General features: G+C 41.2%; 1 protein-coding gene across 1 annotated transcript; it reads left to right on the forward strand.

The window, feature by feature from the left end:
* The first annotated feature begins 10,157 nt into the window (after positions 1–10,157).
* RPL5 (ribosomal protein L5) lies at positions 10,158–16,981 on the forward strand. The gene is made up of 6 exons (XM_008580323.1): positions 10,158–10,169; positions 11,438–11,507; positions 11,593–11,708; positions 12,986–13,120; positions 14,609–14,811; positions 16,556–16,981. Exons 1-6 carry the CDS (start codon positions 10,167–10,169, stop codon positions 16,920–16,922), a joined length of 894 nt encoding a protein of 297 aa, XP_008578545.1. The 5' UTR covers positions 10,158–10,166; the 3' UTR covers positions 16,923–16,981.

Here is a 16,981-nt window from a genome sequence, read left to right on the forward strand (position 1 = left end):
CTCTCTCTCTCTCTCTCTCTCTCTCTCTCTCTCTCTCTCTCTCTCTCTCTCAAACTGACCTGATCCTGCCCCTCCATTATTGGAAATACAGGAAGCTTGGTAAGCTTCTCCCAGGATTTCACCTGTATCTTCTTCCCCTTCCCAATTTTCGGGCCAGTAGCCAGTAGCTGCGCCCTTCTTCAGGTACACTTGGATGGAGAGGAATAGGTCACTTGTTCATTTCCCTATTTTCCTTCTGCCGCTAGAAATACAGCTTCAACTTCCGGCTGCTTTCTGGCCACACTCCTCCCTCTGGTGCATAGTGGCACTGCAAGCAAGACCCAACTACCCATAATCAACTGCAAACTTAATTAGTCAAAAAATACCTCAAATAAAATTAGAATGTGAACAACAACCCAGGGAAAAACAGTTAATGCTCTTCATACATAAAGAGCACTCACAAATCAATAGGAAAAAGGAACAACAGGCCAATAGAAAAATTGACAAAGAATACAAACAAGTAATTTACAAAGGTTGCTAGGTAGTATTTGCAAAGGCCAGGATTTCAACCCATGACTATACAACTCCACAGAAGAAAGAATATTTGAAAAAGAATTTGGTTAAGAATTAGAACATTTGAAGGCTGGCTGGTCAGCTCATTTGATTAGAGCATGGTGTTATAACACAAAGTTCCAAGTTTCAGATCCCCAGACAGGCCAGTTGCTAGGAAGAAAAAAAAAAAGAATTAGAACATTTGGGATATGTGGCCAGAATACATTTATTGACTGTTTTTTTTTTTTTTTTTTTTTTTTTTTACTTGGTGTTATCAGCACTACACTCTCCCAAGTGAGCCATGGGCTGGCCCCATTTATTGACTGTTTTATTGGTATCTTTAGTTTTATTTTATATAACTGTTTAACAGTAGAGGAAAGAAAGAAGTAAGAATTCAGTCCTGGTTGAAGTCCCTTTGGAAGAAGTGGTTGTTGAAGCTGGAGAAGAACCACAGGAGGCAGTACCATAAGTAAAGTCCAGAGAGAAATTGGATTTTTTTCTGAGATCCTCTAAACATAACTTTTTAACAGAAGCCCTAGTTATTATGTAACAATTCCATACATACCGATGTATTTGTTACAATTATTTTACAGTTTCTTAACAATTTGTTTAATTAGCACAGCAGATTGTATTTCTCAAAGGTGGCTATAGCAATGTCTCCTATTCTACATGCCCTTCTAGAACCATTCTACGATTTTACAGTTTCTTAACAATTTGTTTAATTAGCACAGCAGATTGCATTTCTCAAAGGTGGCTATAGCAATGTCTCCTATTCTACATGCCCTTCTAGAACCATTCTACTCCCCCCATTAGGAGGTAAAATCCATGTGTCTTTCCTTCTTGGGTTGGCCCTTCAGACTGCCTTGACCAATAAAGTATTATAGAAGTCATTTATGCTGTGCACTTCTACCTTGTTCTCTGGAACACTCAGTCTTGGGACCAAGCCACATTCTGTGAGGGAGCCCAAGAAGTCATGGAGAGGCCCATGTGGAGATGAACCAAGTTCCTGGCCAACAGCAAGCTGCAACTTTCCAGTCATGTGAATGAGCCATCTGGAATATGGGACCTCCAAGCTTCAGTTGAGGTGCTTCAGCTGATGCTGAATAGAGCAGAGATAAGCCTTCCAAATTGAGTCCTGCCCAAATTGCAGATTTGTGAGCAAAATAAATGAGAGTTACTATTTTAAGCCTGATATTTTGGGGATAGATTGTTATATACCACTGGAACAACTAGAATAAGCGATCAGAGATTATAGTGTTCCTGCCATAATATTATACTCATTTCATTTACTCATTAAATTTATTTTATATCAAACTCTGGTCTGCATGCTGGGAACACGGCAGTGATTGCAACAGATAATGTTCCCTCCCCGCCCTCATGCAGTATTCGTGGTAGGGAGGGCAGACAGACTATAAACAAATTAACAAATAAATGTATAATTGGTAGGTGGTAATAAATGCTGTGGAGAAAAAGCAGGATATGGGGATAGAGAGTGATTGGGTGTTCTGTTTTTGATGTAGTGGTTAGGGAAGGCCTTTCTGAAAAGAAGACAATTGAATGGAGACCTGAAAGAAGTAAGGTAGCACACCAAATGAATATGTGGCAGATGAACAGTCAAAGCAGATGGGAACAGCTAGTACAAAGACTCTGAGATGGGAGCGTGCCTGGAGGCCAGTATATTGGATCAGAATGCGGAAGGGATGGAATGAGAAGAGATGAGGTCAGAAAAACATGGTGGAGGCCAGAGCATGTAGGGCTTTGTAGGCTGTGATGAGGATTTGGGTGATTGGAGGGTTTTGAGCACAGGAGTGACGTCATTTGACATATTTTAAAAAGATCAGTCTGGCTGTGTGAAGAGACCATCGGGAGGCAAGTTTCAAAGCAGAGGGAACTGTTAAGAGGTTAATGCAATGACTCAGGCAATGATGATGGTAGCCTGGACCAGGGTGGTAGCAGGAAAGGGCATGAGAAATGGTGGGATACTTCACAAATATATTTTAAAGAACAGCCACCAGGATATGGATGTGGAATTTCAGAAAAAGAGAAGCACCAAGTGTGACTCTAAGGTTTTTGGTCTTATTTGCTCTATATCAGGTATATTTTGTGTACTTGTCCTGCCCCCTTCATCAGAGCTCCTGAAGTCATTCTGTGTATTTACTCATGTGACAACTATGATGTCAGTACCAAGTGCCATTCAGACGACTCTTTTTGGCACAGATTCTCTAAGATGTTGACCCCTTGCAGAAATGTAGGAATGACTCAGAGGGTTATGAACATCATCACTTTAAGACTGTCTATAACAAATATAATTATATCTTTAGGTTTACAATATTTCCTTGAAGAAGTTGGTTTTATTGTCATGTGCTAAGAAGAGAATCAATAATGTATGTTGTTTCTCTCAAAGAATTTGGTGGGCTTTCATTTATACATTTTAAGTCCTCTCTATATGCCCTCATAACTGAAGAGGGAGATAGATATTATTATTATTATTATTTTTTTTGGTCTTTTTTTTCCGTGTCCGGCAACGAATCGCAACCCTCAGTGTCGCCCCCGCACCGGACCGGGACCGGCAACGGGATCGCAACCCTCGGTGCCGCCCCCGCGCCTCGCTCAGCCAGTGAGCGGGAACCGGTCTGCATGTGGGATCCAAACCCTCGGCGGGAGCGCTGCCACGCTTCCCAAGCGGCGCACCAGCGCAGTGCGCCACCGGGCCGGCCCCGGAGATAGATATTATTAATGTACTTTATTTATTTATTTATTTTTTAAAGATGACCGGTAAGGGGATCCCAACCCTCGACTTGGTGTTGTCAGCACCACGCTCAGCCAGTGAGCCAACCGGCCATCCATATATGGGATCCGAACCCGGGGCCTCGGTGTTATCAGCACCACACTCTCCCGAGCGAGCCACGGGCCGGCCCTATTAACGTACTTTAACAAGTGGATTTTCAAAAGGATTTATAGAGTTTGTCATTAGTCATATACATACGTACATATATACATGTACATATACATATATATTTTGGGGGTTGGGGGTTTTTTTTTGGTAGCTGACCAGTATGGGGATCCGAACTCTTGACCTCAGTTTTATCAGCACCACACTCTAACCAAGTGAGCTAACTGGCCAGCACACAGTCATATATTTTAAGCCTAGAAGAATTAAAATAAGACTAAAGTCACTTTTGATGACTCCAGGAAAGATGTAGACACACATAATTTTAATTCCCAGGTAGGATTCCTAACATGTAAAAGCTTCCAGCCAGCTGCTTCTTTCCCCTTATTTCAAACCACTTCAGACCGGTGGCAATAAGAGATATTTTTTAGGCAAGTAGGATGGATGGCAACTGTCCTTAAAGCAGCATTGACCTCTAAAGTTTAGCGGTCCTTATGCTTTCTAACTTCTTCTTAATGACTTGCTATAAACCTAGCCTCCAGGAAACCATCCAGAATCATTTAAATATTTTGACTTTCATATATTAACTAACCATCTGGTAAATTGGCATTTAACTTCCCAGATGTGTCATGAGCTGCCTTCTTCAGGCTTCTAGGGCTTCCCTCATATTTCTAGTAATATGGGCTATCTCTGGTAAACAAAACTATGTTCTTTAGTTCATATGGATCAGAGTTTTGTTAAGTCTTGATTTTCTGGAGGCTTATAATGTTTCAGGTTCAGCCTGATGACCTAGAAAACTACAGTTTATTAGCTGTAGTTTCACCTTTATTTATTTATTTATTTATTTATTTTTTGTCTTTTGTCTTTTTCCGTGTCTGGCAACGGATCGCAACCCTCAGTGTTGCCCCCGTACCGGACCGGGGACCGGCAACGGGATCGCAACCCTCGGCGTTGCTCCCGCGCCTTGCTCAGCCAGTGAGCGGGAACCGGTCTGTATGTGGGATCCGAACCCTCGGGTGGGAGCGCCGCCGCACTTCCCAAGCGGCGCACTTATCCAGTGCACAACCGGGCCGGCCCTCACCTTTATTTTTAAACAAAGCTTATTGTAATTAGTCAAGCCAAAGAACATTCACATTTTAGTCAAACAAAAATACATCATGGAATTTATTCCAATGTCAAATATACATGGGTGCTGGCTGGTTAGCTCAGTTAGTTAGAGAATGGTGCTGGTAACACCAAGGTGCGGGGTTTGATCCCTGTACTTGCTAGCCCCCCAAAAACAAAAACGAAAGCCAAAGTCAAATATACAGACTGAACAAATTTTTCGGAGTACCTTTTTTTAGCACAGTTTTAAGGCAGGCTCAGATCTGAAGATTGTACTGATGATTGCCACCTGTGTTTCACTGTGACCGGCTGTGGCATCCATTTCTTCATCTGTAAAATGGGGATAATAATGCTACCTACTAGAGTAGTTTCAAGGATTAAAAGAAATAATGTAATAAATGCTTAGCATAGATCCTGGCACTTATTAAGTTCCCAATAAATGTTTGCTATTTTTTTAAATTTTAAAATCTAATTTTACATGTTTATGGGGTAAAGTGTGTTGTTTCAATACATGCATATTTTGTGTAATGATTCACTTAGGGTAGATAGCCTATCCATCACCTAAACACTATCTCTGTGGTGATTACAGTCTAGGTCCTCTTTTCCAGCTATTTAGAAATATACAGTATAATATTATTAGCTTGGGTCAGCCTAGAATAACATGCTATTTTTAATATATAGAAATCCGAGAGCCCCCTTACTTTTCCTCATGCACTATCCCCCTATCAAGTCTGAGTCTTTAAGATCAAAAACAGATCAGTAGAAGCCACTGAAAGTCCTGCAGAGCAGTCCAGTGGGTAGAGGCTAACACATATCAGGTCCCGTGATCTTTGGTGGGTATGAAGTTTCCAGGCAGTACCTCCCTTTGACCCAGGCAAGAGGGAACCTTGCTCTTGCCCTGCACTTTATAAAACCTTGCATATCACAAACACAGAGAAAAGTAAAGTTATTAAAGAATGCATGGCCACAAAAGAAAAACAAAGCCTGACTATGGCTGCTTCTGTCACTTAGGACTTGGCACTCAGCTCTAACCAGAAACTCTAAGTATCTGCCCTGGTAATCAACACCTTCCAGGCCCCAGGGAAATGCTACTCTACATTTCTTGTGCTTTGTCCTCAAAACAAAAGGCAATTGTGCCTGAATGTCATGAAGATTTTTGGGGTTGTGCTACTGTTGACATTTGAAATAGACACTGCTTTGGAATTCAGGAGGATTTAAATAATGGAAATTTTTTTTTTTTATATAAGAGGAAAAAAACAAATTAACTTCTCAAATCCCTTCTTTCTGATAATATGAATGCAAAAGATTCTTGAATAATGAAGTAGCACATCTGAGTAGAGCCAAGCATCCATATTCTAGCTTGTCTTCATGTTCTAATTCCTGGTTCCAGAGGTATCCATCATGTTGAAATAGTCAGATTTGATTTAGACAAGATATGAGACGCTCTAGAAGAGTAAAGTGAAACAACAGAAGATGCTCAAATAAAGAGCAAATCAGAGTCCTTAGCAGAAAAATGAATTTTGAGTTTGTACTATCTACTTGATATGTAGTATTTATGTACTCTTATTTGATATGTAGTATTTATTTGATATGCAGTATTGCTTGCTCTTAGTAATGCTAGTACAAGTGTTCAAAAACTCAAACAGATCTAAATTTTAAAAGGATTAAAATTTTAGAGAAATTTTTAAAAAATGGAATGAAACCTCATGAGAAATATTCAGCAAAAGTGACATTCTTTTTTTTTTTTTAAAAAAAAGATGACCGGTAAGGGGATCTTAACCCTTGACTTGGTGTTGTCAGCACCACGCTCACCCAGTGAGCTAACCAGCCATCCCTATATGGGATCCGAACCTGTGGCCTTGGTGTTATCAGCACCGCACTCTCCCAAGTGAGCCAAAGGCCGGCCCCAAAAGTGACATTCTAATTAAATACAAGGGAATTAGAATAAGGAAGCAAAAAAGTTTGCATGACTATGAAGAATAAACTTATGTACAATCCTTGTACCAGCCAGTCATCAAAAAAACCAAACCAAACCAAACCAAAACAACAACAAAGACTTACATACAACTAAACCTAACACCGATTTCTATAGAGATTATTTTCTGACCCTGAGAGATCAGTGTATAGGCTAATCAAAAAGACATTTGAACAAATTGAGCAACATACTGCTGTTTTTTGTTTTTCATTATCATACCCCAGCATCAAAATATTGGGAAGAAGAAGAATTTGCCAAAACCTTCATGGATGAAGATGCCACTACAAGCGATGGTGAAAATCACAATGAAAGTGATCACTTTAAGGGCTGGCCTGTGGCTCACTCGGGAGAGTGTGGTGCTGACAACACCAAGCCAAGGGTTAAGATCCCCTCACTGGTCATCTTAAAAAAAAAAAAAGAAAAAGTGATCACTTATATGACAATATTAAAATATCTAGTCATAGGGCCGGCCCGGTGGCGCACTGGATAGTGCGCCGCTTGGGAAGCGCGGCGGTGCTCCCGCCTGAGGGTTCGGATCCCACATACAGACCGGTTCCCGCTCACTGGCTGAGCGAGGCGCAGGAGCAACACCGAGGGTTGCAATCCCGTTGCCGGTCCCCGGTCTGGTACGGGGGCAACACTGAGGGTTGCAATCCGTTGCCGGACACAGAAAAAGACAAAAGACAAAAAAGAAAAAAAAAAAAAATCTAGTCATAGTATCTATGTAAACAATAATTTATCACATATGACACCATCACATTGTTTGAATGTGATATGTAAAAATCATGGTTCATTTCCAAATCTAAGTATTGCTTTAAAAATTTTATTTAAAATTCCAGTTTCTCTTGCTTCAGTAGAGCAAAATTTCTCCAAACTGAAATTAATGAAAAGTATGTAAGAACAACAACAAGCCAAGAAAGGTGTCTAATTTGGCATTACTATCTGGAAGACACAAGTGATGTAATATCTTAATGATAACTTGCAGGTTTTGCTGAAATGAAGACACAAAAAGGAATCTTTATGGGATACAATATTCTAATTTATGAGTTGTACAGGTCTTTATCTTATTAGTCATCCAAACATCAATAGCCTATCAACAGAACATCTAGACATGCTCAATAATAATTGTCTTTGACATTTTGCTAACTTCTAGTCCCATTATAAACCATAGCTTTATACATTTTTTTTTAAAGAAAAGAAGTTTATTCTTTCTTTGGCTAATTATTTTTTTCTAGAAAACAGTACATATTTAAAAATGTTTGAACATTTTCTAAAGGAGTAATATGTATAAAGAGGATCCAACTGCGAAGTGGTTCACCCTTTCAGTGTATAACTATAAACTTAGGTAAAGCAAAAAACAACTACAAAGAAAGACATTGTTAACTTTTACCACTTGAATAAGGTGATTTCAGCTGAGGGCACTGAACAAGTACCCCCTCACCCTCGGTGTTACCAACTACCCTGGCTGTTACCAGGGTGTTACCAAACCCCAACTTCGACCAAGTGGAATGTGTACACATGTTTTTATTTTGTTATCGATTTATAAGGTAAGAAGAAAGATAATGAGGATAAAACATATTTAATTCAACAACATGTTAGTTTGCTTCATAACTTCTAAATATTCAGATGAATGGTATGTGGGCTTTCATATGTATATTCATGACCTAATACATGCAAAAATTAGAAGTGGGCCTGTTTCCACATAGACTTCCCTTTCTGGTACTTCTACCTCCGGTGTAAGAAGGGTCTGACCAAGATATGTGGCACCTTTGATGAACCACCAAAATGAAGGTCTTTAAGAATTTTCTTTTCTTTTCTTTTTTTTTGTCGTTTTCGTGACCGGTAAGGGGATGCAACCCTTGGCTTGGTCATCCTTAATATAGGATCCGAACCCGAGGCGGGAGCGTCGCTGCGCTCCCAAGCGCCGCACTCTCCCGAGTGCGACATGGGGCCGGCCCAAGAATTTTCTATACATACAAATTGTAGGCTTCTTTCTTTACAATTTAAAAAGCTGCTCAGCAAAGATTGAGCCACATGTGCCTGTGTTTTAACATTTTCCTCTAGAGCTCTGTTGACATAGGCCAGAGAAGACTCAATGTCCATTTTTCTTGTTACGTAAGGAATTACAAGTTTAAGCTGGAGGCAATTGGCATCATAATTTTGATTTATTCCAGTCACAGTTTTTCGGAGCCTCTTAACCTTGTCATCCTGGTTAGCAGCTCTTTCTCCCAGCTCTGATAGTGAGCAGTTGATACCTTGATTCTTTCCTGCTAGTTTATTTATTTACTTGGCTGCTGGCTGGTAAGGGGATCTGAACCCTTGACCTTGATGTTATAACACTGTGCTCTAACCAATTGAGCTAACCGGCCAGTCCCTTTCCTGCTAGTTGATACCCATGTACGCCCATCTCCTAACGACAGGCTTAAATCACTGGAGGATGGAGGGATAGAGTTAAAATTCATACTGAGAATAGGAATATTTTAAACTGCTTCGTAGTTTAATGTGTCCTCTTTTCCTGATGGAGCCAGTAAATTCCATTATTGGACAAAGTAGGATTTGTTTTCTGCCTTCCTGCACCCCACTTGATTGAGGCCAAATTTAAAATGCACATTCCCAGTCCCCAAACCCCAGAGTCTGATTTAGTGGAGGTGGTTGATGTTCAGATATCTACATTTCAACTGGTACCCAAATGGTCCCCATGCAAAAAGCTCAAAGATCGCCTCTGAACTATTGTTAAGTGAGGGAGTGCTTTCTCTTGAAGTGCTTTTTTGCCTATTTGGTTGGTTCTCCTCAGTCTGCATGTGGAGAATGGGAAACGGGAAAGGCTCATTCCCTCAGTTACAGCGAGTTTTGAAAGAAGAGGGACTTAAAGAAAAAAGTTCAGCTGACTAGCTCAGAGTTATGGAGCGAGAGAAAAGGAATGAGGGGGTCAGGGATCAGGGAAGACGATGCAGGTAAAGGGAGATAGAAAAGAGAGAGCTATAGTTCTACATGTAACAGATACCGAGCACTTACTGAATGTCTGCACTGTGCTAGGTGCTGGAGATGGAAGGGTGCACTTGACAGCAGGACCCACCTTCAGAGAGTTTACAGTCTACTGTGTGCTGAAGCAGGTACGAAGGTGCTGTGGGAAGGCAGAGGAGTGACCGCTATCCGAAGCTTGGGGCTCCCAGGCAAGGCTTCCTGGAGGCGCCCTGTATTTTCTGGACAGGGGTGAGTAGAGCAGAAGGTACAGTACTGGAGACGACAAGAAGGCTACAGAGCAAATTCATTCTATTTAACATTAATTTTTGTCCCTGCTTACAAAAATAATGTATGTTTGTTATTAAAAAAACGTTCTAGCAAAGAAAGCGAAAGCCTCCTGTAATTCTCCGTACTCCGGCTCACTGTCGATTCTGGTCGGGTCCTTGGCCAGAAGCGTTGGGACCCAGCGGCATTGAGGGTTTGTTGCGACGAGGAGAAGGTCGGCATTCACCCTCCGGCCAGCAGGGGGCGGCACGCCGCACACCTTGGGGCCGGAGCCCTCTCTCTTCCACACGTCGCTCGCGTAATCGTCAGTGCTACATACTGCGCCTGCGCACAAGCTACGGTCTTTTCCCCCCCATCTAGCGCTGCGGGCCCTGCAGCTCTGTGCTGAGCCGCAGACACGGGTCTGTGTTCCGCAGAATGGTAAGTGGGAACCTCCGTCTGAGAGCGCCGGATACACGGGGGTTTCATCTCCTCGCCCGAACGTCAGCCTAGGACCCGACTTATGCGGCGCAGGGGTCGGATGGCATTAGATTGCCGGCTCTGCGATGGTCGGGCTGCTGCTCCCAGCGTGGCCTTAATGGCTGCCGCCTGGTGCGCGAGCTTGGGGGGAGGGGTTGGCGAAGAAGGGTAGCTAGAGCTGGGGCGGCGGATTGGGGAGAAGGGTGAGTTTAGTAGTCTACCTGCGGGAATGGGACGGGCGCATCTGAGGGAACACTGGGCAGGCTGTCGCGCGGGGGCGGTTGCATGCAGTCAGCCTCAGACTAGCTGGGGGTGCCGCAGTGGAGACGGGCTCTGGGTTCTCGGACCTGGCTCGACCCCCGACTTCTTCGTGGGTTTTCCGCGAGAGCGTTGGAGCCGGTGAGGTGAGTCTTTGAGAAGGCCTGTCCCCGTAGGCCGAGGGAGCAGGTTTTAAGCCAAAACCGTCCGTGGAGCTTGGAGGCCGTGGCGTCCCTGGGCCCCCGAAGGAAGCTCGTCTAATTGGGATACGCGCCTCCTGCTGTTTCTAGTTTCGTCGCTGGCATCAGTTTTGAATGATTGTTGAGATGGCACCTCAAAGGTGGGGTGGAGTGTTGCTTTAATTGGTGGGGGAACAGTGTTCTTTTAATAGGGAATAACTGCTGAATGTGCTCTTGCCTGGTTAAGTATTGTGGCAGCTGATTTAGGCTTTTGAAAAACGTACGTGGAAAGTGAGAGAAGTATAGTTATCTGAGGGTAGGTTCTCGACGTTGGACATACGGTGTTAATATGGTGACGTTTGGCATCACTGCTGCCTAAAGCAGTGCTTCGCAAAAGTGTCCCAAGGGTCTGTACGTGTCTGCGAGGAAACAAATATGGAACTTGAGAGTAAGCGTTTAAAAACTTTAAAAAGCAATATGACAGTAGTTTTATACCTGTTGATTAATAAATTGGGGTCTGCGTTTCGTATGTTTGTTTCTCTCATTTCACATTTTTCTAAAGATTCGTTTTTCTTGTGTTTTATAAGACTATCGCTTTGTGACAGATGGGAAGTAGAAGAAAAAGTGGTTCTTGACCTCAATTGGTTGAAAAACATGGGACTCTACAAAGTGACAGTTGTCTGTATTCGGTCTTTAAAGTTCAAGTGTTACTTTGTTACATGGTTAATTCATGTTAAATGTATCACAGGCTAAAACATTTATCGGTTTTAATGGTATTTTTTTTTCTTTAAGGGGTTTGTTAAGGTTGTCAAGAATAAGGCCTACTTTAAGAGATACCAAGTGAAATTTAGAAGAAGACGACGTATGGTCAGTTTTTTGCATTTGCAGTATTAAAAGAATCTGCTGTGAAGTGAAGTAGCCTCTCTTAAATTATTTTTTTCTTTCAGAGGGTAAAACTGATTACTATGCTAGGAAACGCTTGGTGATCCAGGATAAAAATAAGTACAACACGCCCAAATACAGGATGATAGTTCGTGTGACTAACAGAGATATCATTTGTCAGGTAAGTTGTATTCTAGACTCAAGCAACAGATGGTAAACCCCATGCCCCTTTACTCAATGTTGTACTTGGGAAGCAAAGCACATGATGTTTGGGTTAGAAGGGTTGTCTAGTCTAGTGCCTCCAGAAACACCGAGTAGTTCTTTTCCTTTTAGTAGATCAAGAGTTGGAGCCTGGGAAATTGGTACTTTAAAAAACACTGGCTCAGGGCTGGCTGGTTAGCACACTTGGTTGGAGCATGGTTCTGATATCACCGGGATCCAGGATTCAATTCCTGTAGGGGCCAGCCATCCAAAACACCCCAAAGATCAGCCATGTTTAGAAATCCTGACCAAGTTTAATCCCATTCATTTTCTAACTTGGGGGGAAGAGGCTTAGGTAAACCTCTGTTTTAGGTGGATAAGATGGAATGGGGAGATAAACAAGAGACAAATAGAAGATTCTTGCCCATCCCAATTCTCATAGAACAAGAGTTTGTCATGGACTAAGTCCTGACTCTTGCTGTATGGCTTTACATGTCACTTAATCATTGCTCATCGAAGAGGCAGGTAGTTGTGAGGGTTAAATGACACTCTAACATTGTTCTTATTTCTGTTTATTGTTTGAAATAGATTTTAATAAAATATCTCACACATGAAAGACCTTTAGAAAAGTGGCAGTTTGCTCCTGGAAGCTAGTGTTCTGGGCTTTTATAACTAGGGAAAATCTTGATAGTTGAGATTTGCTGATCTTTTGCAGGAGGCAGGCATACCTGTTTGGGCAAACTAATTTGTTGATTGTGAAAGCAGTGTCTTCCTTCATACCCAAGTTCAGATAACTAAACATTAGGTACCTGAAACTTCGTTGAACTTAGTTATGCTTAGTTCAAAAGGTGTGTGAAATAATTGGGTATTCCTCTTTGATTCTTTAAAGTACCTCTTTAATTCACCAGCTAAGAGCCTTTTTAGTATTTAGAAGTAAGGAACTACAGTATAATTTATTCCAAATACATTCTAAAATCATTTGGTAGTTTTAGCCTTAAATACTCTGACATTAGTCAAACATGTTTACAAACTCCTAAGTCTTATGTGTGATGCAGCTGCTCATCTGCTATACGAGTATAGTTGACTAAGTTATAAATTATAGTTGAAGGTAAGTGGATTTAACAGATAAATTTTTAAGTGATGCAGATGTATGTCCATCCAATTTTTAAAAATTCCTTTGAAAAAGGAGGCACTTTAGGACAAGTAATAGAACAATGAAAGCAATATATTACTAATCTGGTTTTTCTCTTACTATAGATTGCTTATGCCCGTATAGAAGGGGATATGATAGTCTGTGCAGCTTACGCACATGAACTACCAAAATATGGTGTGAAAGTTGGCCTGACAAATTATGCTGCAGCGTATTGTACGGGTCTGCTGCTGGCCCGCAGGGTATGTACAAGATGACTTTAATTGATGTACTTTGGGGTTAGCTCATTGCTTGGAGTTGTCTGCAAGAGGTTTATCCATGGATAAGAAACTCTCAGCTTTGGCTTCAGGAGAGTTCTTGCTACTGCCATGTGGCTTGCAAAGGATCAGCAGGGAGATGATTTTATAAATACAGATTGAGACAGCAATGCATTTTTTAATAATTGGGGGAAGTAGTGTTTGTCTTCCTATTTTCTGCCCTGTTTGTGAGTATATCTAGACCCAGCCCCATCCTAAAGAATTTTCTGCAATGATGGAGATTTGTAATCTGCTGTCAGGTGCGGTAGCCACTAGCCAACTGTGGCTGTGAGCACTTGATATGTGGCTAGTGCTACTGAAGAACTGAGTTTTTAACTTTAAAAAGCTGCTTGTGGCTAGTGGCTACTTAACTGGACATTGAAGACCCTTGATATACAGAGGTATACATTTTCTGACTGTCAGCATATATTAAAAATGCAGACTCATGAGAACTCCACTCTAGACCCTCAGAATCTATATTTTGATAGGATGTCCCAAGTGATTTATATGCACATTAAAATTTGAGAAGCAATGTCTTAAACATTTTGGGGGGTGAGCATTGATGGGAGGTCCATTTTTGTTTTAATCATTTTTTCATCCGGTTGGTAGCATTTCCTGTATGGGCTATATTGTAGGGGATGAAAATGTAATTTTGCTTTACTTTTGTTATCTCAATTGCTGACTTAGTTTTGCAGTGGAATTGTCAAGCATGTACATCAATGTTGAAGACATCTTTATTGGTTATAATCATGTTTGGATGGAGTGGAGGGGGGAATCGTCATTATATATGAGAGCAAGTTGGTGCAAAGGCACTACTTGTGGTGAAACTATAGCTAGTTGACTGTGTACCAGAAGAGGGGTGGCCCAAATTAACATTTAGTTGGAGGATAGAGTCATGAAAGATGTTCCCTTCAGCCCAGGATCCTACCCCTAAAATTTTATTCTGGGAAACGTTAAATACAACTACATGTGGTAACATTCCATATTTAGTTATTGAATTATTGTAGCCAAATATGACAGAAGAAATGTGAAGATTACCCCCTTGAGTAAATATAAAGGTACTTCAAAAAATTCATTGAAAAATAGAATGAAAAGATAAAACACCTTTCCATGAACTTTTTGAAGTACCCTCGTATAAAAATCGAAATAAATGTTATATGTTCTAATTGATTATAATACAAGTTAAGTATGGACATATAACAAAGATACAGGACTACAAAACAAAATTGGTTGTGGGTGAAATTCACTGTTCCCTTTCATAGCGTTTAAAAATTGACCTTTAAAACTAGATTGAGATTTAGGGGCTCTGTGAATCAGAAGGAATTTTTTTTTCCAGATGCTAGAGGTCATTAAAATTGTGACATGAGATATTTTAATTTTACAGTAGTTTGAATAAATTCAAACAGGCATTTTACGTTGGCTTCTTTGTAATAGCTTCTCAATAGGTTTGGCATGGACAAGATCTATGAAGGCCAAGTGGAGGTGACTGGAGATGAATACAATGTGGAAAGCATTGATGGTCAACCTGGTGCCTTCACCTGCTATTTGGATGCAGGCCTTGCCAGAACTACCACTGGCAATAAAGTTTTTGGGGCCCTAAAGGGTGCAGTGGATGGAGGCTTGTCTATTCCTCACAGGTAATAGTAGTATTCAAGACCTCAGAGCCTACCCTCCAATACTTTGCTATTACTAACTGGTTGGACTGTGGAGATTGCTGAATCAGTTGAAGGTAGATATCGTTGAATGCCTGCTATATGCTAGCTACTGTGAAGGAACATGGCAGGGCAGGAAGGAATTGTAACCCATTTTATAAATGAAGAGATAGGCTCAGAGGTAAAGTGATTTGTCCAAAGTTTTGTGTTTTTTTGTTTGTTTGGTTTTGGTTACTGGCAGGTAGGGGCATCTGAACCCGTGACCTTGTTGTTTATAAGGCTGTGCTCTAACCAACTGAGCTACTGGCCAGCCTGTCCAAGGTTTTGAAGCCAATAAGTGAAAGAGCTGGGGTTGAAACTATTACCTTTTGCATATGACTTTGTTATAAATAAGCAACTCCATCTTTCTTCCCCCATGTATTTTCTTTCTCCATTCAGAATAAAAATGATGTACTGAAAATATAGATCCTACAATAAAAAATGGAAAAATCTGGATCCAACAATAAAAGAGTATGAAAAAAAGGCTATGAAAGATTTCTAAACTTAAAATTGGAGATAAGATTGTAGGCCATTCTTGAAGTAGGTTAATTTGTAGTTCTTTCAGTTTGCATTAATGATTTTTTGTTGTTGAGTAGATGCAACTTGATTGATTAACTTGTTATTAGGGATATGTTAGTAATTGGTGATTTAAGAACCCGAGTAATTTTTAGAAATAGTTTTTTTATTTTTGGTAAGCATAAAATACAACCTAACTGGAATTCTACTTTTATAATGTAGGGTGGGGGGAGGGGCATATTATTTTGAGGACGTGTTAGATCTCTTGCAAGGCACCTATTGAATGTTTTTGTATTTTTTTATTCACTGTCTATAAAAGTAATAATCAGTCAACATTATAAATTCCTCGCTGTTAAAGAAAAGTTAGTGAGGTGCAAGTGTACCAAGAACATTCTCTCTTTTTTTTTTTTTGGTCCTTTTTTGTGACCGCACTCAGCCAGTGAGCGCCCATCCCTATATAGGATCCGAAACCGCGGCGGGAGCACTGCGGCAGGAGCACCGCTGCGCTCCCAGCGCCGCACTCTCCCGAGTGAGCCATGGGGTCGGCCCAAGAACATTCTCTCTTGATGATTTCATTAACTGTGGTCTGGGACAAATCACTTATTCCCATGTACCCGAGGGATCACTGAGAAATTACAGGATTTGGGGGAAAGGTTCAAAACCTCTTCTTAGGCTAATATGCAGGGTAACTAATTTTGTAGTGGTAGAAAGCCTTGATCACAGTTTTTTTTGTGTGTGTGTGTGTGTCCGGCAACGGATTGCAACCCTCAGGGTCGCGCCCGTACCGGACCGGCAACGGGATCGCAACCCTCGGGGTCGCGCCCGCACCTCGCTCAGCCAGTGAGCAGGAACCGGTCTGTATGTGGGATCCGAACCCTCGGCGGGAGCGCCACCGTGCTCCCAAGCGGTGCACTGTAGCAGTGCGCCACCGGGCCGGCCCTTGATCACAGTTTTTAAAGGTGTTTGTGGTATGACTTTTCCTATCCTGGCATTCAGAGATGAGCTGCTGAGTGATGATATCCCACTAACTGAACATATGATGCAATAATTGTTTCAAGACGGGACTGATGGCAGCTACTGAAGTGAATTCCTACTAGTTTCTGTAGGAAATTTTGAATTTTCCAATAACTAATTTCTGTCAATCTATACTAAAATATGAAAAACTTTATTTTAGTACCAAACGATTCCCTGGTTATGATTCTGAGAGCAAGGAATTTAATGCAGAAGTACATCGGAAACACATCATGGGTCAGAATGTTGCAGATTATATGCGTTACTTAATGGAAGAAGATGAAGATGCTTATAAGAAACAATTCTCTCAATACATAAAGAACAACGTGACTCCAGACATGATGGAGGAGATGTATAAGAAAGCTCATGCTGCTATACAAGAGAATCCAGTCTATGAGAAGAAGCCCAAAAGAGAAGTTAAAAAGAAGAGATGGAACCGTCCCAAAATGTCCCTTGCCCAGAAGAAAGATCGGGTAGCTCAAAAGAAGGCAAGCTTCCTCAGAGCTCAGGAGCGGGCTGCTGAGAACTAAAACAATTTTCTATGAGAGTTTTTCAAATAAAAACAATAAACTTATTGAATAAGCAATTA

This window comes from Galeopterus variegatus, unplaced genomic scaffold (genome assembly GCF_000696425.1).
Source record: "Galeopterus variegatus unplaced genomic scaffold, G_variegatus-3.0.2 Scaffold2065, whole genome shotgun sequence".
Taxonomy (NCBI): Eukaryota; Metazoa; Chordata; class Mammalia; order Dermoptera; family Cynocephalidae; genus Galeopterus; species Galeopterus variegatus.

Bases quoted from the DNA above. Each gene is read 5' to 3' on its own strand.
- RPL5 (XM_008580323.1), top strand. The intron at 11,508-11,592 runs GTATGGTCAGTT...TTTTTCTTTCAG, and splicing joins GAAATTTAGAAGAAGACGAC to AGGGTAAAACTGATTACTAT. The intron at 13,121-14,608 runs GTATGTACAAGA...TCTTTGTAATAG, and splicing joins GTCTGCTGCTGGCCCGCAGG to CTTCTCAATAGGTTTGGCAT.